The sequence below is a fragment of the Nansenia antarctica genome, assembly GCF_963989245.1.
Source record: "Nansenia antarctica genome assembly, chromosome: 11".
NCBI classification, from domain to species: Eukaryota; Metazoa; Chordata; class Actinopteri; order Argentiniformes; family Microstomatidae; genus Nansenia; species Nansenia antarctica.
This window is the reverse complement of record NC_137681.1, coordinates 22,836,106-22,861,212: the sequence shown is the minus strand read 5'-3', so window position 1 is coordinate 22,861,212 and position 25,107 is coordinate 22,836,106. Positions and strand designations below refer to the sequence as shown.

Here is a 25,107-nt window from a genome sequence, read left to right as displayed (position 1 = left end):
AAGCTCTAGTGAAGGCTTTAGTGAAGGCTCTAGTGAAGGCTCTAGGGATCTGTTGTTTCCATGGCGACTCCAACCCAGCAGTTTTTTCCTCCCTGAGTGTTTGGTTTGGTCGACTCCTGCAATCAATGTCTCATCTTGTAGTCAAGGAACTGAGGATTGTTCCCATGGTGGACTCTGCACCTGCTCTCTCATAAATACGAGGATGATGATGATGATGATGATGCTCCCAGTCGCAGTGAGGGGAAACAATATTTACACCAAGTAATTTCCCTGCCTTTAGTTTAACCACTACTCGCTGTGTTGGGCCAGGTTTGGGACACCAGCTGTTCTGTTTATTTGTTACGCGTTATGTGTTATCAGTGTGTGAATGTTGAGGCGTGATGTGATGTCTCTGTAACGCGATAGCTATCGGTTGATGACAGATTTAGATCTGTCATCGTTATTAGTCGTTATTTGCTGGGACTACTTCCGGTTGCACAACTACAGTATAAAGCTTATGACATAACAGATTGACATACTCTTTTTAATCCGTTAAAATGTTTTTTCATTCATATACTGTATCTCTGTATCTTCTTTGTTGTAATAATCATCAAAAACTATTAGAAAGGTCTTAATGTTCTTTGTAATTCCTCAACTCTAGTTGACTCGACAACAAACTCTAAATTCTAGTAAATTATGTAGTAATGTAGTAAAGAAACAAATAGAATTCCATATTCCAATTCCATTCCATTGTCCAGAATACTGCGTCATGCTGTTAATCCAAAACCTTTGTTGTATAATCAGGGCAAAGAGTGTGTCCAGAGAGATATTTAGTAGAGTTTGCTGCACAAAAGATTTCCGTTTCTAAATGTAGTTCCGAATCACGCTTCTCAATTAGGTTCAGTCGTTGTTTTTCCCCCACAGTGTTAGTCAGTCTCTGAGATTACTGTTTGTCATTATTGTTTTGGTGTATTTTTTGCGAAATATTTAGTGGTGCGGGTGCATTTAGTGGTGCGGGGGGGGGGGGGGGGGGGGGGGGGGGCAGGGGGGTGGTGTGGTGTGGTAAGGAATAAGGTGAAAGAAAATACATCAGATGTTCTGCTTGTTGAAAAAGCTGATCATAAACAACCCCCTCCTCCCTCCCCCCTGCTCTCTCCCTATGTTCCACTCTGGTTGGATCTACACACCCTATTTCTGCTGTCCCGGGTCTCTCCCGATGACGTCACCCAGGGATCCTGACGGCCCTCAGCAGCCAGCCTCCCACAGGGGAGGAGGCTGCAGCTCAGAGCTCAGAGCGGCTGCATGGTTATGGAGCTGCTCTAGTCTGGAGGAGCAATTACAGGTCCCAGCCAGCCAGCCAGGTTGTCTCCGTGTGGAGATGGATCCACTAACGAGGCGTGGAGACCTCCTTCCCTCGACGTCCCCTTAATTACCACAGGAGCCCGGCATGTTAGAGCTGTGTGTCTGTGTCTGTGTGTGTGTGTGTGTGTGTGTGTGTGTGTGTGTGTGTGTGTGTGTGGCGTGTTTGTGTGTGTGTGTGTGTGTGTGTTTGTGCGCACGTGCTTATGCAAGACGGTAGGGAGAGAGGTTGTTAAAGTTAACATTGTGTTGGCTGGGGGCGCTCTGTGGCGCAGCACGCTAATGCGCGTATACCACACAACCGCAAGGTTCCCGCTTCCATTCCGACCCTCAACGTGTATCTTGCATGTTATCCCTCCTTCTCTTCTCCCTCGCCCATGCTTCCTGTCAATCTCTCTACTGTCTCTGTCTATCCCAATGAAACAGAAATGCCCTAAAAAACATTGCCTTTATACATAGCACCAGGTCAAGGGTATATTCCCCCCCCCCCCCATAGATTTAGAAGCCAAATCCATTCCAACAACCATTTGGATATTAATTTAAATATTAATTAATTTCAAAAACGACTGTATTGTAAGAGGGATCTGTTCTTCTGTAAACACTGACACACAGTTGGTGAGCCATGGTAGACGGGGGTAAAGGGAAACACAGCACACTGAATCCTAATCTCCTTTCATTGACGTGATGAGAGAGAAATCCTCTTTCCCCGGAGTGATTCTACCCCGCGTGCCGTACGCTTGTCATAGGCAGAAAAGACGAACTCTGTTAAACCGTGCTTAGGCTATTACACCGTCTGAATTACGCTGTCATTCCATGATTCACCAAAATACTCCACACGACGCCAGAGGCCTACAGTATATACTGAACTCTCCTTACTCTATTTTAACAGCCCTCCTGATATATTATGTATATACGCTGTCAATGTTTTTAAATCAAGGAATACGTGATATAGTAGCAAGCAAGACAATATATCATATGTGGGGAGAATGTGCTTGTGTTGCGTTTGCGTGTGCTGTTGATTTGTTTTCCACCGTGAAAGGACGAGGGAGAAGGGGAGGCCGTGTGGTGTGTACTTAACTTATTTCATCGTTGTCAACAGCCTCCTATTAACGTCCCTCTTAAGTTGCTTTAAATAGGCCTGCAGTATTAATTTGGAATAGCAAGAAATAGCAAGCTGATAGTATATATATATAGATATATAATAGTTTGTTCCGTGGTGAAATTAAAGAGCTATATTTGTGGCGATGGTCTTTGAAGTGTGCATGCTCTGTTCTATTTTTGGATACAGTTATTTTAGCTGGAATCAGCACGTTGAAGAGACTGTTCCACTGCTCACAGCGTTTCACCCTTTCATTTAACTTTTCTTTGGTTTTGCACTGATACACTCACCCAACACTTTATTAGGAACACCTTTACAGTCCAAACTGGTGGAGGTGGTGTAATGGTGTATGGTGTGCGAATATTTTCTTGGCACACTTTGGGCCCGTTAATACCAATCAATCGTCACTTGAATGCCTCAGCCTATTATTATTTTTTTGCCATTTTATTTTTATTCAACAATAAGAACAATAATACAACAATTTAACATCAACAAAAACAACCAAAAGAAAAACATTAAAAGGAAAAGAAAAAGCTACTGCTGTCATGTCTCAAGTCTGTGTCAATTGCCATAGAGACCACTTCATCCATTTGTTGTCCATCTGTGGTCCTAAAAGTTGTAGTCTGTGAGTCAGTCTTTCCATAACATGGATTTCCCCCACTGTGTCTTGCCTCAGCCTATTTGAGTGTTGTTGCTGACCATGTGCATCCCTTCATGGCCACAATGTTCCCATCTACTAATGACTACTTCCTGAACACTGAATAGGGCCTCACTTTGCTCTCAAGTCTTCGTGGCATTGACACAAATGCTGGAAACATTCCTTTGAAATTCTGGTCTATGAAGACATGATTGCATCAAGCAATTGCTGCAGATTTTTCAGGTGCACTTTCTAGCTGTGAATCCCCCGTGCTGCCACATCCCAAACATGTTCTGTTGGATTCAGATTCGGTGACTGGGAAGGCCACTGAAGAACACTGGACTCATTGTCATGTTCATGAAACATTCAGTTTGAGACGACTTTTGCTTTGTGACATGGTGCGTCATCATGCTAGAAATAGCCATTAGTAGATGGGTACATTGTGGCCATGAAGGGATACACATGGTCAGCAACAATACTCAAATAGCTGTGGCATTCAAGCTTGGACTGTTGACAGATGTACAGGTGTTATGTTATGTTATGTTATGTTAATTTCATTTATAATGCGCCCCCCATCCAACTTTTACATCGGCCCGGGGCGCAGCCCGGGTAAAGGAACAGATAAAGACAAAGACAAGGAACACAGAAAGCAATCAGACACAGACGACTTAAATGTAAAACTCAGGCATACAATTCACAACAAATAGGGAGTAGATTTAGGGAATGTCATTTTGGAAGAGGTGGGTTTTTAACTTGGCTCTAAAGGAGTCCAGAGTGGGGGCAAACTTGATGGCAGAAGGGAGCGCGTTCCACAGGGTCGGTGCTATCACCGCAAAGGCACCCTTTTGAGGTTGGTACGTGGGACCCTCAGGCTGAGTTGGGCGTCGGACCTGAGCCTGGGTCTGGGCCTTGAGGAGGTAGACTGGTCCAGGAGGTCCTTGATGTATGGTGGGGCGAGACTGTTGAGAGCTTTCAAAACAAAGGTGCAGATTTTGAACTTCACTCTCTTCTGAAGAGAAGAGAGTGTATATAATACGTTATAGTTCAGTGAGTGTATATAATACGTGCTTCTTTAACATCAAGTCAGTTGACTTGTTTTGTGGGTTTAAGAGAATGGATGTCTTATTGAGTGTGAGTGTTTGGTTACTCTGTTAGTATGTAACTGAACCTCTTTAATAGTTCCTGCCAGCATACGGGTGCTTTGTACCGTGCTATCTTGGTAAAATCAGCTCCACCGAAGGGATTACAAGACAGATTTGATATCTGGTGTGATATGGTTTGATATTAAACTCGAGCACTGTTGTCAGAGCTGTCAGTTATCAGAGTGGCAGTTGGATTTGAAAGCGAGCAGGAGACAGTACTGTTTGTTCATAGTGTTCTCTTACTCTGTGTTTCTCTTTCTCTGTGGCTGTAACAAACCACAAAAAGGGGATAAAGAAAAAAAAAAGTGTGGGTCGTGAAGTTTGACCTAGAGAGTGGCGTAGCCTCATTGACAGGGTCACTCATGTCAGAGCTTTCTGACCTGCTCCTGTCACTGTAATGGCACTCTGAGCCCCTGCTCTGACAGGGTGACACATTGTAACAACAGTCCTCTCCCCCTCTTTCTCTCTCTCTTTACAACGGAACCCTGAGTGGAGCGAAGCCACACCGGCCATATTAGAACCGGATGAAACCTCATTAGTTAATAAACCAGGTCCGCTTTGATCCGTGTGCTCCTTGGCCTTAAGCCCTGTGGGGCGAAGATGTAGACCAATAGACTTGAGTGCCTCGCAATCAGCTTCTCATCCGTTCTCCCAGGAATTATCAGTTCGAACATCAGAGACACTGTCTGCAAAGCATTCTGGGTCGACCCCCCCATCGGTCAAGTTTTTGTCAGGTGTGCCACTCCTTCGGTTTCTGGTGGAGTTGTCAGTGTTACGGATGTTCGCTGTTCGTACGGAAGCCGATGCCTTGCCAATGCCTTTGTCATCAATTTGGCCCTCTCAGTCTCCCCCTGGAACGAGAAGATGAATTGGCAGACCGGATGGCATGCATCAAAGGGACAGTTTTCTCATTAAGTAGGATGCCAGTGTATTAGGGAGGATAATGCGTTGGTGAACAACAAACACACTGCTTCAGATGGGGACTGGGAGGGCGGGGGGGGGGAGGGAGGGGGATTTGAATGAGGTGACATATTATAGAAGACCCTCAATCAAGGACACTTAATTGCTCCGCCGGTCTGCGTCTGTGGAAAAGGGTTTATGAAACCCATCATATTAATACACACCAATTAAGCTGATGCTTTTATCCAAAAGCGACTTAGCTGCATTCCATTACATTTTTCAGTGTGTATAATATGGTCCCAGCGGGAATCGAACCCCCAACCCAACCTGTGGACACACTGTGGTAGGTTTATATTAGGAAAACATGAGGCTTGAGGACGCAGGCCGGCCCGGCCAGCCAAAGCAGGCCTGCGGAGCCTGAGTGTGGATCTCGTAGTACCTTATTAGTATGCAGGTTGCGTGTGTGTACGGCTGGCCCGGCTGTCACAGCCCAATGTGAGTCCACAGTAAATAGCCAGTCTATGGCTCCGACAGCAATGCAGCTGTCTCCTCTGATGTTGTCCTCTCTGTGCTTCTTACACTCCGGGGGGGGGGTGGGGGGGGTTCTTGACGAGGGATGGATTGAGGGGCGGTGAGAAGATGAGGATGTGATTCAGTCATTATACAGACTTATTCTCTTGCTGGGTGGGTGGGTGGGGTGCAGCCGCTGCTGCGACCTGTTTGGTAAACAATGCCAAAAGCCTTGAGCCCTGGCTGTTTGTTGTTTGACTTGATTCCCAAGCAGTGGAAAGGAAGGGGGGGGACAGGGGCCAAAAGGAAGGGGGGGGACAGGGGCCAAATTGAGGAGGGTTATTTTCTCCCCTTGCTGTCACATGATTTAATGAGAGAGACAGAGAAGCAGATGAAGCCAGAATGGCTTTCCTAGGCTGTGGATTAGGCTGGTATTTAAATGTCCAAAAGGATCCTTGTACAGTAAGATCTCACTGATGATCTCTGAAGACCTTCTTCTGACCGGAAACCTTGGGGGGTCAAGGGGGGGGGGGGGGGGTCATGCTGTGGGCATGGACTGGAGGGGGGAGGGGGGGGGGGCACATCTGTCGCTATGAAGATCGTCTTCTCTGTGTCTCTTGAGGGCCTGACCACCGAACGTCCAAGATGACATAGTAACAAAGGTTCATAGCAAAGAAGATTGGTTGAGTGGCTCGAAATCCAACGGTAGCCATTGTCCACCCCGGAAACTAGCAACGTCGCCACTGCAGGGATGTGCGGTGAGGTTTGTCAGTGATGGGTTTAATATTTTGAGAAATAAAAGTGAAAGTAGCTGGACAACGAAGTGCAAGCAAGTGGGAAGATATTTTAAATTAGGTCCCAAATGTTTTTTTTAAAAAAATTCATTCACATCAGCAATTCTTCACGAGGGCAGAGGACCTCCACAGACTGCGTGTGTGTGTGCCTAGCAGTCAGTCACCTCGCTAACATGATTGGTGAGCTGACATGCTCCGCTCTGTGTGGCCAAAATATCATAAGACCCTGGAGGTTACACACGTTTAGCTCAAATCAATGACAAGGACAATGTGCAGGCATTAGTAAAAAAACAACAATTCTGGCTCCTCCCAGCTCTGTGGTCATCTGATCCAATTGAGTTTAGTACAGACACAACGAAACGCATCCGGCACCTAGCCAGCATAGTGGAAAAGCCATAAAAGTGTGGACAGATATATGTACAGTGAGATATATACAGACAAGGACGAGATATGTACTGTAAGAGAATATCTTTCATATGCAGTACAGAGCAAGGGCAATGGTTATCAATACAAGATGTACAGTATATGTACAGTGTGCAAAAACAGCAGTGGGCAAAGGCTGAGTTGTATGGGTCACAGTGAGGTCGCTCAACAACAGCAGTGTTGCCGGGTGTCAACCGGAAGATTAATTCCATTTCTGTGATGTCCAATGCCTGCGTTAACCTGAAGAGAGCTTGGGAGTTCACACAGTAATGGCGTCGTAAATGTCTAGAATGCTCATTAGATGTCTGTCAGTGTTTCCCTTGGCCTCTGTAGATCAACTTTATGGGCTTTTGTCATAAAAAGAAAAATGCTAACATGCTGTTATCACTTGGTGTTTGAAGATGGGTATTTACTTATAGAATGACACGATAAACAATGGAACAACAGCGGAAAAAAATGTCTCCCTTTCTCCCAGTCTTGTTAGTCAGGACTTTGATGTCGCACAGCTCTTTATTTTCCACTGTTAAAAACCTGCCACAGTTGATAGCTACCTCCGGCCATCGCACTGTGATATGATCACCCAAGATGTGCAATGGTCCATGCGTTGTTGTTTACCCTGTAAGTGAGACTAAGTGTGTCTTGGGCTGTGATTTGTCAGTCTGGGGTGTCACAAACGGAGACACTCGAACAGGCTTGGTGGTGTTTCCCAGGGTTGGTGGTGTTTCCCAAGGTGCAGAAAAAAGACCACATTCCAAGCAGTGATTGAATGATTGGCAAGTAAAACATTGTTTGTTTGTTTGTTTGTTTGTTTGTGGTATCTCTGTGAAGGACACTCCTGTGGTGGGGGTGGTGGTGGTGTTTTATTTTGGACCAGAGGACCGGGTTCCCAGGGACCTGGGTCATGTGGCCACCTCAGAGCAGCAGGAGCAGGTTGCTGATTTATTGGTTTGATTAACACCGACAGCCAAATATAGGACCCAGTCTGACCTGAGTAGAGATGGAATGATTCGTAGGATGTGACCTATAGGAGGACAGGCAGGAGGACAGGAATGGACACCCACTCCTCTCTTGGACAGAGAGAGAGGTCAGCCTGCTGCTAATGTCTGGCATTCTACACAATGGGATAGTTCGGTTCCATATAGGATGGACCACTGGTGCTGTGTGGATATGGAAAAAGATGACCCCCCACCGCCACCACCAACTGTCATTTTCACGCAATATCAGCCATGCCCAGATTCTCCCCGCTGTGTATCTTAATTTAGAGTGCTTAAGTGCCCATATGAGAAATCTGTGTTTGAGCAGCGGTTTTACTGTGGCTGCTTGACATTAGACACAACGTCTGTCCTCTATTCAAACAAAAAGGTAGAATACATGGTGCCATATTGATATGGTGATATATTGTGATATTGTGTAGAATCACAATCTTTTTTTTAACCATTTGTGAAGAATTTCATTTTCAGAACTCGGCCCATTTGGATGATTAGGCACATATCTTGACAAACTATTCAAAGAAAATGCTGTTTACCGTAACCAGCATAACCCTACACGAGTTAACACGACACATGTCATTAATAAGGAGGTGGACTTCATCAGTCCTGTGATAACCATCACCTGATACATTGTACATTTACATTAAATTGTTTTACTTTTATCCAAAGCTACTACAAGTAAATTTTGTCTGAAGTAAGTGAATCATCTAACGCCATGTGTTAGTGCGCTCTTAAATGATAAATCCCTTGCTTTCCTTTCTGTAGAAGTGTACAATACACTGTACAGTATGTCATCATTCTCAGTGGTATGTGGTATGTGAAGACCACCTGCTTCGTCAATGTTCACTATTACAGCATGCCCACAAGGTCATTGCGCATTGCCACAAAGAGGGGTTGGTAGAGGCGTCAGAGATGGGATAAAAGGGTGTTCAGGCCTCGTTTGAACATATAACTGTCATGACCGACCGACAATATCTAGAACACTATTATACGCACTGCTTGGTGCAAATCAGATGATCTGGCAGGCGTCATTGAACATGCTGATGGCATCCCTGTCCTTCTCAAGCTGACGAGTGTGCTTCCTCCCCCCCCCCCCCCGGGCCACAGTGTGGTTTCAGCGGGTGTCACGGGGTGTGATGGGTGTCAGGGGATGTAATGGGTATATCCCAGGCATCGGTGTCAAGTTGACAAGGACACATTCATTACTGGGATGTTAAAGGCACACCAAGATGACTAGACAGGATAATTAACTAATAAAAATGAATATACATAACTCGCTCATCCCTGCATGACAGACATGACATCCCCTTATACCTGAGTCTAAAATACTCAAATATTATAACGTTGCTTTTATACCCATTGTATTCACACATCTGAAATGGCTCGTTAGGCTCACATAAAAGTGTGTGATTTCCTTGGTGAGCCCATTTACATTACATTTTATGGCATTTAGCAGACGCCTTTATCCAAAGCGACTAACCCAACAAATACATTTGACTAAGTACGTGAATCATCTATTCAGCAGTCATAGCAGGAAAAAGTAATCTATGCTCGGGCCAGGGGCCATTGGCAGTCGTAATGCTAGAAGAAGATGGAGGATTTTAAAATGTTCTTTTAGTAGTCAGTAGAGAAACTGTAGAGTGGAAGGTAGATGTCTCAGGAGGGACAGTTAAGGAGTAGCCTGAAGAGATGGGCCTAAGATGGGGAGTGAGCTCCCATCTGCTGTTTTGATGTTTAATTCTGCTAATGTTGTGGTAAATGTTGATGTCAATTACCTCCTAAAGTGTGTTGGGCAGACCTTTCTCATATTAGCTAAATTTGCTTAGAGACCTCAATACCCATTGTTGCAATTCCAGTATATTACAAGGCATCAGATCCATTGTAATTCAATAAAGAAAATCATCCGTTGTTGTCTGAGATCAATTTTTATTATTCCCAATCCAACTGTAAAGCAACAGTAAACAGTAAAGCAAAGTGCGGTTACGGTGCTATTCAGCAAGTTTAGAAGTCAACACTTTTCTTTTTTTCTTTCTCTCTTTCACTCTCTGTCTGTCTGTCTCTATCTCTCTCTCTATCTCTCTCTCTCTCTCTGTTTCTCTCTCTGTCTCTCTCTCTCTAATGAATACCTATTTGTGTTACCACAGACAAACGTGGCCCAATCCATTTGAGAATACACCACCATAATTCCTCATCTACCCATCACTAATGAGAATTCACAGACACACACACACACATACACACACACACACACACACACACACACCACACACGCACACACACACACACGCACACGCACACACACGCGCACACACACACACACACACGCACACACACACACACACACGCGCACACACACACGCACACACACACACACACGCACACACACACACACACACACACACACACATACACACACACACACACACACACACACACGCACACACACACACACACACACACACACACACACACACACACACGTTTTCTTGGTCAGATGAAGTTTCCCATCCCTCCGCTCCTGTTTGCTGTTTGTTATTCACTCCGTGTTGCGGGTGAGTCAGACTCCCCCAGGCCCTGGGAGTGCGTGAGTGTGCTGGTGCTCTCTTGATGTACGCCGGTGGATTTCTGAATGGCAGGACCTGTAAGCACACTACCCAGGGCCCCTATTGAGTGTGCTAGGAGACATTAGCCAAGCCGATCACAGACGGGATGGTTTCAGATGCGCGGTAAACAGACTCTACCCTGGGGTTATCTTACCAAAATATCTAAATAGGGCCCTCTTCATTTACATAGGAATACGGGCTCCCGCGGTTGAATTTGTTTGCATGTATTCAGTGTTTAAAATAATTTAAAATATTTAAAATTGCCTGGCGCACTGGAACCAGTCCTAAAACGGCCTACCTTAGCCCACCCGGGTCGCTAGGCAGGCTCAAGAAAACCCCACGTGGATCCAGGTTTGCGTACGTTTTGAATCGTACAAGACTTTAACGAGTTAAAGCGTCATGTTATCATAAAATACTGTGTTAGTGAATGAGGGTTCTTTTTATTGTGGTTGTTCGCTTGAGCTGCTGCGGATGGAGGAGTTCATTATGCCAAGTGGTTTTTTTGTGACTACGAGGTGTGACAGAGGTGGGGGTGTCAAGCCCCTAATGGAACTAGGGGGGGAGGGGAGGGGGGGGGGGGGGGGGTCAAGCAGGTGGTCCCTAGAGGGTCGTGATTAAAGAGGGCAACGCCTTCCAGTTATTTCCCTGCTGACAGTTAGTGAAGAGTTTCCGTCCAGTCACACATCACTGCAGCCCTAACCCAGGTAATTCACTGTTCAGTGAAGGGTGGGTGTTGTTGCTTTAATAGGAAGAGCTAACAGAAGCTAAGGCCATGTAGCGTGGGTGACAGCAGTGTCACTGCATGTCCCTGACACCATTCAGTTGATATCTTCATTCTGGTAATTCTATACCAGGAATGTCAAACAAGTAATTGATTTTAGTAGAGGGGCTACAATAGGCTATGGACAATCATCGTAGCCACCACCACTGATGTACCTACAGTAGATGCACCAGAGAGTCAGGTCAAGGTGACAAAAAGTAATGGTTCTGTGGTTCCCGCTCCGCAGCTTTTCATGAGTGTCTACAGGAGAGTGCTGTAGGAGAGAGAGAGAGAGAGAGAGAGAGAGAGAGAGAGAGAGAGAGAGAGAGAGAGAGAGAGAGAGAGAGAGAGAGAGAGAGAGAGAGAGAGAGAGAGAGAGAGAGAGAGAGAGAGAGAGAGAGAGAGAGAGAGAGAGAGAGAGAGAGAGAGAGAGAGAGAGAGAGAGAGAGAGAGAGAGAGAGAGAGAGAGAGAGAGAGAGAGAGAGAGAGAGAGAGAGAGGGAGGTTTGGTCTGGTCTATTGTGCGAGTTGTGTGAGTTGGAGAAGGTTCAGTGAGGACCGCATGCATGCATCACTCTGCGCTTCCACCTCGGCTGCCTGGCACCCCCGCCTCTACGTGGATGCAGCAGGCGCGCTACCCGGTCACGGATTTTCTCTGTCCTGGCTCCCCGCTGGTGGAACGAGCTCCCCACTGCTGTCAGGACTGCAGAGTCACTGCTTATCTTCCTCAACAGACTGAAGACCTCCATCTCCTCAGGCTACGTCTTAACTGTCCCTCCTAAAGACTTCATCCCCACTACCCAACTGTAGAGTTTCTCCACTGTAAATGAATACATTTTTAAAAAAAGAAATCATTTTGTAAGTACAGTGGGGGAAATAAGTATTGAACACATCAACATTTTGTCCAGTAAATGTATTTCCAATGAGCCTATTCAAGTGAAATTTGCACCAGACTTTGGAATTAACTCAAACAATCCAGACCAAAAAAATCGAACTATTAAAGTCCATTATGTAAATAAAGTGGAATGAAACAGGAAAAAAGTATTGCACACACTAACTGAAATGAATTCAATATGTGGAGAAGCCTTTGTTTGTAATGACAGCTTCAAGGCGCTTTCTGTATGAAGTAAATAATCACCCGCAGTATTCAGGTGTGATTTTGGCCCATTCCTCCACACAGATTGTCTTTAGATCTTGAAGATTGCGGGGGGCCCTCTTGTGAATCTGGATATTCAGATGCTTCCACAAATGTTCAATTGGGTTTAAGTCAGGTGATTGACTGGGCCATTCCAACAAGTTTTCTTTCTCTGAAACCAATTGCGGGTTTCCTTTGCTGTATGCTTTAGATCGTTGTCCTGCTGGAAGGTCCACCCACGTCTCATCCTCAGCATCCTGGTGGATGGCAGCAGGTTCATCTCAAGAATCTCTCTGTACATGGCTCCATTCATTGTTCCTTCAATGATATGAAGTCTGCCAGTACCACAAGAGGAGAAACAGCCTCACACCATGATACTTCCACCTCCAAACTTGGTGTGTTGGTAACCACTGTTGGTATAGTGGTATTCAGGTGATGTGCAGTGCCATTTCTCCTCCAAACATGGTGTGTTGTGTGACAGCCAAAAAGTTCAATTTTGGTCTCATCTGACCAGAGTACATGCTCCCAGTAGTTCACTGGCTTGTCCAAATGTTGTTTGGCAAACCTTAAACGAGCTTCAACATGTCTTTTTTTCAGTAGTGGAGTCTTGCGGACTGAGCGTGCACAGAGGCGGTGGAGTGCATTGCCAACTGTCCATTCTGTCACAATTGTACCTGCTGCCTCCAAGTCTTTCTGGGGCTCTTTCCTAGTGGTCCTTGGCTCTTTGGCTACTCTTCTAAGTATCCTTCTGACTCCCTGATCAGAAATCTTGCGAGGAGCTCCTGTGTGTGGCTGGGTGATGGTGGAGTGATGTTGCTTCCACTCATGGATAATGCCCCCAAAGCGGCATACTGGAAGATTCAGAAGTTGTGAAATACGTCTGTAGCCAATTCCATTTTCATGATTTCAAAGCATCATTAGATGGAAACTTTTATAGCTCATCAATATATTCTTATTTTTTTAAATCTTAAAACCCAGCTGACATTAATTAGCACAGATTGGAGGTAGAGTTGCCTCCTAATTAGTGTACTTTTTTCCTGTTTCATTACACTTTATTACACATTTATTTACATTTACATAATACCAAGTCTGGTGCATATTTCACTTGAATAGGCTCATTGGAAATACATTTACTGGACAAAATATTTATGTGTTCAATACTTATTTTTTGATAAAGGATAAAGGCGTCTATTAAATACCTAAAACGTAAATATATGTGGACTGGTGCACGGTTTTGAGACATTCAGACTGAAGAAAGGTAGGCCCTCGATGGGGCATCTATTTAAACAGCACAAACCAACCCATGCTGTCCTAATCCCACTCAATTTGAGTGCAGCAGTGTGTTTAACTCGATTAGTGCCACGGGTGAATAAATTATCCCAAATGGTCAACGTTTTAGAGTGCTACGGGTGACTTTATTCACAAAAAAATGCATAAATTATGATGCTTCATTTTGTAGCCATAATAAAAGTATTGTGGCTACGTAAATTCCGCATAAAACACTTGGCACCCAAGGTGGTGAGTGTTCCGGAGTGTTTCTTTGGGCACAAAGTCACAGCCACCCTGCCAACCGCAAATACACCAAACCCCAGTGCTTTTCTAGGACTCCCAGGTGACAATTGACTGTAATGGCGCTTTTCCATTGACCAGCCCGGTACGGTTCGGCACGGCACGCATTTGTATCCTACCCGTGCCGTACTTTCAGAAACGCTTCTCCATTATACACAACAGACCTGGAGCGAGTCGAGACAGTAGGAGGAGTGGAAAAGCGGCATAACATAAGTCCTATGAGAATATGGCCTCAAGGCAGTGGCGTAGCGGACGGGCCCGCAAGCGATGCACCGCGGGTGGGGGCCCAGCCACTTTGACGTCACACTTTGACGTCACACGAAAATGAGCAAGCGAAAATACCTCAGCGGTGCGTTACGTCCGTTAAAAAAATAAATTAGAACTCATGTTGTGTCAATCACGCTTGCACACCGAATCCGTAATATTCGTCCGTCAAAAAATAAAAATCAGAACAGGTTCGATTTTCTGCATTTTTCGCGTCCGTCAAAAGCCTTTTGAGAGTTGTTATTGACCACTCCGCCATGGTATCCGCTTGTTAAGTCTGTCGTCAAAAGTGACGTTTAGCCATTTCCGAGTCCAAATCAGAAATTCTCCGCACCGGAGTACCTGTGAACTACAGCGGTAGAATGACAGTTTAATCGTTTTTTAGACTCGGATCTATTCATACAACAAGGGACACAGCACTTTACCGTTTTCTCCATATTGTCAGGGTATTTGAGCCTCGGAAAAGCGCTATATAAATATAATTTATTATTATTATTATTTCGGCATCTCGAAGACAGCGCCTCAGCCAACGTTGGCCCCGGAAATACGTCACGACTTAACAAGCGGATAGGGACACATCGTCAAATTAGAACTGCAGGACAGTTGGATTAATGCTTACGGAAGTACATGTCTCAAGTATTATCTCAGCGGTTAGTCGAGTGAAAGAAAACAACATACAGATGATAATTCACACAATATAATACCACGAAAGCGTACGGCACTAAACAACAACATTTATTTGGGCAGCATCACGAAACAATAACATTCATTTGGGCAGCATCCTACTCAAACTCAGGCAGAAGGGCAGGGTCCGGGCAGGTGCACACATTGTCACAGACTCACTGCCAGTGCATCATACAGGTACATCATTCAGCTGGTTATAGCGGTTTCTTTTTCTATTCTACTATTCTATTCTACTTCTGCTGTCTGCGTCTCCCTGGGTATTCCAGATGGCAAACAGTAAAGAAATGCCACAATATACCAGGACTTAAGAAACGAGATGTCCAACAAAGGATTTGACAAAACCCTGGCCTATTTTGCGCAACAAGTAGACTCTGATGCAGCGGAGACAGGGTTGCCAGATTGGCTGGTTTTTGGTGGATTTAGCAGTTTTTAGATTGGTTAGGTTGGAAATTCTCAATCCCATCTGGCAACCCTTAGCGGAGAGTCTACAGATGTATGTTTACAGATATCGCACTGCTGTGCACACCACACTTTGTTAAAAGAAATACTTCTACTTATAATACATTCTACTGATGTAGTCTACCATTTGGTTTTAGTTATAGGCTATTGCTCTCACTTGTTTGTACCTTTTGCTAAGTCAAGCATTTACCGGTAGAATGTAGAGTGCATATTGCGAAATTTCGCAACGTCAATAACGCATCGGACTCTAAAAAAACGCACGTTATTTTTAACCTCCTTTGCGAAAGGGCCCCCGCCGCCACCTTGCGGGGGGGGCCTCGGGATTTTGCGGTACGCCACTGCCTCAAGGGCATGTAGAATGATGCTCAACTGGTCAAGTATCTCTGGCGTGGTGTCAAAAACTGTCAAATGACCCAGCTTGTCCAGTGTACAGTTGGATTACATTTATACTGTAGCTGTACATAATGAATGATCTACTGACCTAGTTGTATAACATTACAGTATTTGTATAATCTAATTGAAGCTGTGGTTTTTGTCATTTCCATACTGTCGATGTGTCATTTCCATACAATATGATGTGACAGGTGGCTCAGGTTTCTGTTCCTGGAAAACCTCATTGTATCCATCACATGCAAATCACACAAAATATTTTTAGATTTTTTTCCAGATAGGTCAGTCTCGTTAGCCCGGCAAATCACTCACCGTGAGCTCACTGTGCCCCCTTGTGGTGACAGATGGTATCCGTCAACAAAAGGTCATCCGTTGCCATGAAGTCAGATGCGTGGTGATTATGCTATAACTGAGACGGATGACGCAGGCTGTCACACACACACATCCGTATTGAGAAACCTAATCGATACTGTTTCTTGTCGTCACGGCGACGCCGCGACACCTCGACAGCACCTGCCCATAATGTTTATTTTTGATCCGCTTCTTCTTCTTCTTCTTCATTATTATTGATAGGATTATGAAGTGAGAGATTATGCGCGGCACGGACTCGCTCTCAGGCATTGTCTGTGGTCTCTAAAGTGGGAGAGAGAAATCCCTCCTGCTCTCAAAGAGAAAGACGAGCGAATTAAAATTTCATGAAGGTGTTTTCTCATTACGGAGCCATCGATAGGGCGTGACAATACAATTTCACATCATGGAAATGAATTGGGCTCGGGGGCTCATCCATAATGGATGGCCTCGGGCTCTTGGCGCAGGACATCCATTGTGTAATTTCCAAATAGACAAAAGCTCAGGTAGTGTCACCGGAACGGCTCACGTCATTCTGTAAGAACACGTGTACACACCTCTCTGCGGGACTGACCTCAGTCGCTCCTGAGTCTGCTGCTTGGAATTAGGGCCCTAACACTTTTTTTTAAACTTTTTTTTTATACTAGTATTTAGGTCAGTCATTTTGTAACAATAATAATATGCATAATGTATGTATGTTTCAATGTGCGTGGAGCACTCTGTGTTATGTGATATAACCCTACTCTTACATAATTGCCTGCTATAATCTCATCAAATTGGTTCTGTTTCAGTCAACCTGGTTGACCCAGTTTGACCCCCCCCACCCCACATACACACATACACACACACACACACACACACACACACACACATGAATTCTGTGGACTTGCAGAAAATATTTAAAAGTCTAGTACAAGCTGAGGAGGCTTGCTGGAGCGTAGCTCCGCCTATAAAGGCTGATGCATGGCGCGCTCATTTATTCTTTGCGCACTGACTGTCTGAAGCTCACCGTGTGTTTCTGTAGCTAGCAACAGCTTAGTTTAACTGTTGAGAAGAATCCTATGGTTCTCCTGGGCCGTTAAGTTGTCTTGCAGAATGTTGTAAGCGAAGTTTGAGTTTTTTTTTTTTTCCCCTCTCTTGAGTTAGCAGGCTAGTACAACAAGGCTCTTCTTTGGAATTGTTTGAACCCTTACTGGCTCGTCGATAATTCCTCAAGTTTATTATCTGATAACTTGCTAAGTCCCTCTGTCACTGGCCCCGGTGACATTCATAGAGGGTGTCTAAGCCTCTATAGCACCCCTTCTGGGAAGGGACATTGGAATGTCACGCGTATCAACCGCTGTCTGGAACGCACAGACTCGGAGGCACAGGCTACGGATCACCCAGCAGTGCTGGCTGTCACTTCTGATCGACCTAGGCTTCCAGATGAATTGTGCTTAAAAAACTCGCTCATTTCCAGCCTTTCTAGGTCTGACCCATGGGCTCCATGGTCAGATCCCATTCATGGACCTGGCTGAATGGGATGGCTAAACTCTAGCTCCGGAGCTAGACAAAGAAAATCTAGAGAATGGAAATATTATGACGGAAAAGTGTCTGTGTACGGTATGAGCCTAAAGTACGTAAGAACATTTGGTAAAAAAAAAAAATCAAAAACCCTGAACCATTCGTTTAGAACAAACACAATGGGCCGGTTTCACAGACAAGGCTTAAGCCTAGTCCTAGACTAAAAAACATCTTCAATGGAGATTTTACATTGAAAGTGTGATTTAGTCCAGGACTAGGCTTAAGCCTTGTCTCTGAAACCGGCCCATTGTGTTTTCTGTTATGAGCAGTGATGCCGGGTGTGGTGGGCAGTGGTGGCGGCCTAATGGACAGTGTGTTGGACTGGTGATCAGGAGATCATGAGTTCAAATCCCACCTGGGAACACACCACTACTAGTGTGCCCTTGAGTAAGGCACTTAGCCCTAAGTTACTGCAGGGAGACTGTCCCTGTAATCACTAATTGTCAGTGGCTTTGGATAAAAGCGTCTGCTGAATGGTTCAAATGTCATGTGACGTAATGGGGGTGTAACCGTGACTTCCTCAGTTGGGCTGCTTGCACCCTCAGTGTAGCCCAGTTTCCTCCTCCCGCCCAGGGGCCCCACAACACCGCTGATTACGTTTGGATAAATCCCTTATCTGTGTCAGAGCTGTCACCTGACCACGACTCACTGCCTTGTTCCCTGACACACGTCTCTCTCTGGAGCTAGCGTTGATCAACCTGCAAGTCTGCCTGGCCCAGTGTGTTCACACAGACAGGAGAGGATGGTATCCAGACTCAGACGGTGTGTTCTAGTTTACTCCTCCAGCAGTCAGGCGAACGATGCTAGCTCTCAGACAAGAGAGGGTAGAGAGGGTGGGGGTAGAGAGGGTGGGGGTAGAGGGAGGGAGGGAGGGAGAGAGAGAAGGAGAGAAAGTGAGACAGAGAGGCAGAGGGAGAGAGGCAGGCAGACAGACAGACAGAGGGAGACACAGAGGGAGACACAGACAAACAGACAGACAGAGAGGGAGAGAGAGAGACAGAGGGAGACACAGACAAACAGACAGACAGAGAGAGACAGACAGACAGACAGACAGACAGAGAGGGAGAGAGGGTGTCAATGCCCTGGTTTTGTTGTTGAGATTTCCTTGTGTGACTTGAGGCTCAGGGCTTTGCCGTGTTCCTGTTTGTGTTCCGAAACCGGAGCCACATTCTGTCGCCTCTCCTCGTCTTCCTGCCAATTGACATGATGAGCTGATCTCTTGTTTACAGCGTGCGTGACTGAGTGTGTGTGCGTGTGTGCCTGTGTGTGTTCACGGGTGTGTCTGCACTTGCATGCATGCGTGTGCACGTGCGTGTGTGTGTGTGTGTGCGTGTGCGTATGTGTGCGTGAGTGTGAGTGTGTGTGTGTGTGTGTGTGTGTGTGTGTATGTGTGTGTGTGTGTGTGCCTGCCTATGTGTGCGTGCCTGTGTGTGTGTGTGTGTGTGTATTCCCTTTCATCTATGGCTACCAGTCTATTTATTTACCCTGTCAGAATTAGCTGATGTGTGTACTCCGACAGTGCGGTTATGAATTATTTATCTTGGAACATTTCTGTCTCAGTATATTGAATGTCCCCAGAGTAATGACACGTTTCCTTCTCCAGACCTCTGTCTTACCTGCCATCTCTGCTCAACTATAGATGCTTTTTATAGCCATTTACTCCACTAGTATAGATGTGCCTGTAGAGTTTACTGTGAATTAGCAAGACCGATTTGATTCACTTACACAGCATACAGTTACAGTGAGTTTACATTGTAAGACTTGTTATGACCATCTATGACTGCATTTTAATGTCTTATTTCATCTCAGACATTTTCGGCCAGTTGAAAAGAAATGTCTTCCCGACATTTGGAGCGCTGGACGGAGCGCTACAAAAAAATGGTTATCCCGGCTGCTCTGAGACTGTTTAACAGCAATTAAAGAAGTAGTCCGGGTCAAGGCTCCGGAACCAGCAGACTGCTACACATGTAGCCACATCTGTATTTATTTATTTATTTTAATCATCATCATTACTTTGTAGTATTTTAATATCATAGCTATAGCCATCACTTTGCCCATTTTTATCATGATCTTACTGTTTTTATACTATACATGGCTGGCCCAGTATTGTTGTCTGTCCTTTATGTTGTGTTGTCATGTGTTGTTTTTAGAGAGTGGCGTGGCAAACTGAATTTCCCCACGGGGATAAATAAAGTATAATTGAATTGAATTGAACATAACATAACATAACAGACATAGAGATAACATACAATAACAGACATAACATACATAACATGCTGATTCTGAAGACATTATAAGGCATCGTACAGAACATACAACATGTATAGTCTATAATGTGTTGTGTGTGTGTGTGTATATGCTTCATAGAATGTGCAACTGCAATATATGCCATTTAATATATGCCATTTAATATATGCCATTTAATATATGCCATTTAGCTGAAGCTTTTATCCAAAGCGACTTACATTGCAGTTGAGTGCATACATGTTATGTATGGTCCTAGTTGGAATCAACCCCCCCAACCTAAGCGTTGTTAGCGCCATGCTCTACCACCTGAGCCACAGAGGACCGTACTCAAAGTGCAAGGCCCTGTTAGTGGTCATTAAGAAGATGGCTATGAAGATACTGCAACATGATATGCAGCAGATGCATACCTGTATAGTATTTGTTCTCTTCAGGCTACAGTACAGGCCAAAAGTTTGGACACACCTTCTCATTCAATGTGTTTCCTTTATTTTCATGACTATTTACAATGTAGATTCTCACTGAAGGCATCAAAACTATGAATGAACACATGTGGAATGATGTACTTAACAAAAAAGTGTGAAATAACTCTAAATATGTCTTATATTTTAGATTCCTCAAAGTAGCCACCCTTTGCTTTTTTGTTGTTAATAAAATATAGAATAATAATATTATATATATATATATATATAATAACATATTATTATTAACACATATTATATTTAATATTATTATATATTTTATTAACAACAAAAAAGCAAAGGATGGCTACTTTGAGGAATCTAAAATATAAGACATATTTAGAGTTATTTCACACTTTATTGTTAAATACATAATTCCTATGTGTTCATTCATAGTTTTGATGCATTCAGTGAGAATCTACAATGTACCAAATAGTCATGAAAATAAAGGAAACGCATTGAATGAGAAGGTGTGTCCAAACTTTTGGCCTGTACTGTACATCTTAAGTGTCCCTCCTAAGACCCTCACTAACCCCTGCACAGTTTCTTGATTGTAAATATAAAAGTAATTAATTCCTTCTTCTTCATTGTGACTGCCAAAGGCCCCAGGTCCCTAGCATACTGTCGATGTGTTTTTCTTATGATGACTGATGTATAGATGATTCACTTTTTGAGACAAATGTACTTCTGGTAAGTCTTTTTGGATAAAGGCGTCTGCTAAATGTCTGAAATGTAAATTTGACTTTGTCAGGTTGAATGAAAGCATGACTCCAATGTTCCCTCTCTCTCTGTCTTACAGGTGGTGCTTGTGTTTGCACTCAGCATTGGAGCCCTTGTAATATACTTCATAGATTCCTCTGAGTAAGTATTATTTTCTATAAAATGTTACGGTTTTGAGGAATAGATAACACTGTTATTTTTCAACCTTGTTTGTGCGTTTGCTCTTCTGTATTGTTCCGTATTGCATTCGGTGTTCAAGGACAACGTTATTACGTCTGCCTGGAACTTGAAATTAACCTTGTTTGCTGGGAAAGGTTTACTTGCTCAGTGCTCAAACTGGTGCAGGTTTATTACCACAGTAAGCTGGTGGGCAGTAAACAATGCAAGGTGTGTGGGAGTATGTAGGAATATTTCTCTTGAGCCTCACAATATTTTCAGAGCCTTTACACACCTGAATATACGGTATGATTCAACCTCCACCACCACCACTACCACATACTGTCCTAATCCCACTCAAATAAGAGTGCAGCAGTGTGTTTAACTTGTCTAGTGCCGAGGGTGAATAAACGTTCTTTAGTCACCAGAAATGCATAAATTATGACGCTTCGTTTTGTAGCCAATCAAAGTATTGTCGCTAGGTAGATTCCACATAAAATACTTGGCACTCTAGGCGGTGAGTGTTCCGGAATGATTTGGCAGTTGTTGAGTTAAGTGGGTCTGAGCATGCGTCCTGTGAATGTCCTGTCCCTTCTATAACGAAGGGACAAATCCTTTCCAGTTAGGTGGCTTAGCTCTGTGGGCTGTGACTGTACACTCAATCTCTACGACCGAAACGTCAGTCCTAGCCCCCGAGATGAAAATGGCTTTAATCTCTGTAATGCAAGGATCAGACTCTCAGCCAGACCGACAGGAAAGGACCGAGGTTTCCTGTTGTAGAACAATCAACATCACTCATTAAGAGCGAGGAAGCGCAACGCCCTTTTAGATTTCGCCACGTTTTGCATTAAAAGGGTTATATAGCTGTCGGTTGATGAACAGGATGTGCCATTAAGCGAGGCAAGATAATCAGGAGGGTAAAAAGTTTTTAGAGGCATTAGTGGCTTTGTAGAGACAATTGGCCATATGAATTATTTACAGTAGTCTTCAGGACGCTAATAAGATTGTCCCCATAGAAGCCGGCCTTGGTGCTGGGACTGTATTACTGAAAGCAGCACTTAGTATTTGCTTTGTATGGAGGATTGTTTCATTAGAGAGAATATGACATTTACTGTATCTAGGCCTAGGGTTAGCCCTGACACGGTTTATGAGCATGGTCTACTTTCATCATCTAAAAAGGAGCACGGCGTAAGTCTGTTGGAAATCTGCCACCGCGCAGAAATTCAGTTCAAACTTCCAAACAACAACAACAACATCCTCCCTAATAAGAAATATAACCCCCCAGAAATGGACTTGCAGTGTCGGACATCGACACTGTCGACAGCTGTCGTGTTCCTGCATGGGTGCACGACTCGAAAGAGGCTGCCACCAGTGACAGAGATGAAAATGTAGTCTCCCCCACCACACCTCTGACCAGTGACATGTTTGTATACCAACTGAGTGTACATCCAACACTCCATTAAGCACTCCACGCGCTTTTCGGGACCAAAACAGAAGTTATAAAGCGATCTTAGTCCCTCAACGTAACCGTTAGAAAGCCAGACTGTTTTCGGTCACACCTTTTCACCTTCCTGATGCCCTGCTGGTGGAACGGCTTCCCCACAGCTGTCAGGACTGCAGAGTCACTACCTGTCTTCTGCCGTAGATTGAAGACCCATCTCTGCAGGCTACACCTTAACTGTCCCTCCTAAAGACCTCCTCATCTCCACTAGCCCCCTGTACAGTTTCTCTACTTTATATATATTTTTTAAACTACTACTAATAAAAATAATTCTTCCTTCTTCTAGCATTGTAGCTGCTAATGGCCCCTGGTTTTGGCATAGATTACTATTTCATATGATGACTGATGGAGAGATGATTCACTTACTTAGACAAACGTATTTGTTGTAAGTTGGTTTGGATAAAGGCGTCTGCTAAATGCCAAAAATGTAAATGTCAATGCAGAGTTACGCCCCCTCCATCAGTAGAACGCTGCCTCCCACCCTCTCAGCCTAGTTAAAACATTAACGACCTCTTCATCTGATTAAGTACGACCTTTGACCTCTCTCCTGTCTTATTTGTCACTTAGAGGAGCTGGGTTTGTTATTACAGTAGCTGATTTATTATTGTACATTTTACATATTCACTCTTATTTAAGGGTTCTTGTGTTCTCTATGACATTGAACAGATTATTTCAGAGAACCATCACATCCGTCTGTGTTTGTTCACCATTTTTAAACGCAGAAAATGTAACTAGAAGTTTGACAAAAAAAGGTAGTTGACCTCGGGGGTCAAATGACCATAGTCTTTACAATGGAAAGCTGCTATTTACACACAATGACCACTAGTTGGCCGGCTTGTAAATCAGCCTGCCTCCTACACAGACAACCTGCAAAATAGCTTTACACATACTAGCTTATCCTGATGTGATTTAAAAAATGTAAGGATACTGGGTGGTAGAACGCACATATCTAGGAAAGTTCATGAAAGGAGGGTCCTGAAATTTAAAGTTAATCGAGTGCAAAGATATACATTTATTTCATTTTCCATTCAAATAACCCCACCCATGGCTGTTCTAGTGTTAAGAACTGCATCTTGCAGGATTCAATAGTTGGAATTGTAACAGTTGTTACCACACAACAAGCCTCTCAGCAGTTTGCCTCACACTTTGGCACAGAGAGTTACTTGTCCACTTTGTCGTCTAAGTAACGTAACAGTAAGCTGTAAAAGATATGTCCCTTCCTGTAATTAGCCATGTGGGCACGGCACACAGGGGCATCTTTATGTTTTTAGGCAGGCAGGCAGACAGACAGGCAGGCAGGCAGACAGGCAGGCACGCACACAGGCTGACAGACAGGCAGGCAGGCAGGCAGGCAGGCAGGCAGACAGGCAGGCAGGCAGGCAGGCAGGCAGGCAGGCAGGCAGACAGGCAGGCAGGCAGGCAGGCAGACAGGCAGGCAGGCAGGCAGGCAGGCAGACAGACAGGCAGGCAGGCAGGCAGACAGGCAGACAGGCAGGCAGGCAGGCAGGCAGACAGACAGGCAGGCAGGCAGGCAGGCAGGCAGACAGGCAGACAGGCAGGCAGGCAGGCAGGCAGGCAGACAGGCAGACAGGCAGACAGGCAGGCAGACAGGCAGGCAGGCAGACAGGCAGGCAGGCAGACAGGCAGGCAGGCAGGCAGGCAGACAGGCAGGCAGGCAGGCAGGCAGGCAGGCAGACAGGCAGGCAGGCAGGCAGGCAGGCACACACACAGGCTGACAGACAGACAGGCAGGCAGGCAGGCAGGCAGACAGGCAGGCAGGCAGGCAGGCAGACAGACAGGCAGGCAGGCAGGCAGGCAGGCAGGCAGGCAGGCAGGCACGCACACAGGCTGACAGACAGACAGACAGACAGGCAGGCAGGCAGGCAGGCAGGCAGGCAGGCAGGCAGGCAGGCAGGCAGGCAGGCAGGCATGTAGTTACACAGACATTCAGACAGGCAGGCAGGCAGGCAGGCAGACAGACAGGCAGGCAGACAGGCAGGCAGGCAGGCAGGCAGGCAGGCAGGCAGGCAGGCAGGCAGGCAGGCTGACAGGCAGGCAGGCAGACAGGCAGGCATGTAGTTACACAGACAGTCAGACAGGCAGGCAGGCATAAACATACTCCTGTGTGCCCACAACGCTAATGGACAGTTGATTGTGGACAGCTACTGAGCAAAGTAAACATGTGACATGTTCTCTGGTTCTGATAAAGGACAGAACATAAGCACACAGAGATAAAGCAGCGGATGGATCCAGCTAGACTGCTGGTCCCGTGGACACCTGACCTAGAATGAGAAGAACATTTTGTGAACCAAAAAAACAAACAAAACAAGTAACCATCTTCACCACCCCTGTGCTGCCTACTGAGGACGGTCTCAATAAGGAGTGACCTTGTGCGTTCTACAACACAGTAGGTACTTGC

General features: G+C 45.0%; 1 protein-coding gene across 1 annotated transcript in view; it reads left to right on the top strand.

Moving 5' to 3' along the window:
• LOC308167663 (calcium-activated potassium channel subunit alpha-1a-like) overlaps positions 1-25,107 on the top strand; it is a gene marked incomplete at its 3' end in the record, with an annotated part of 119,454 nt that overhangs the window by 39,729 nt on the left and 54,618 nt on the right. The window contains exon 3 of the mRNA XM_080542096.1: positions 21,111-21,172. Within this exon, the coding sequence (XP_080398222.1) occupies positions 21,111-21,172 (62 nt within the window). The remainder of the gene's footprint in view (positions 1-21,110; positions 21,173-25,107) is intronic.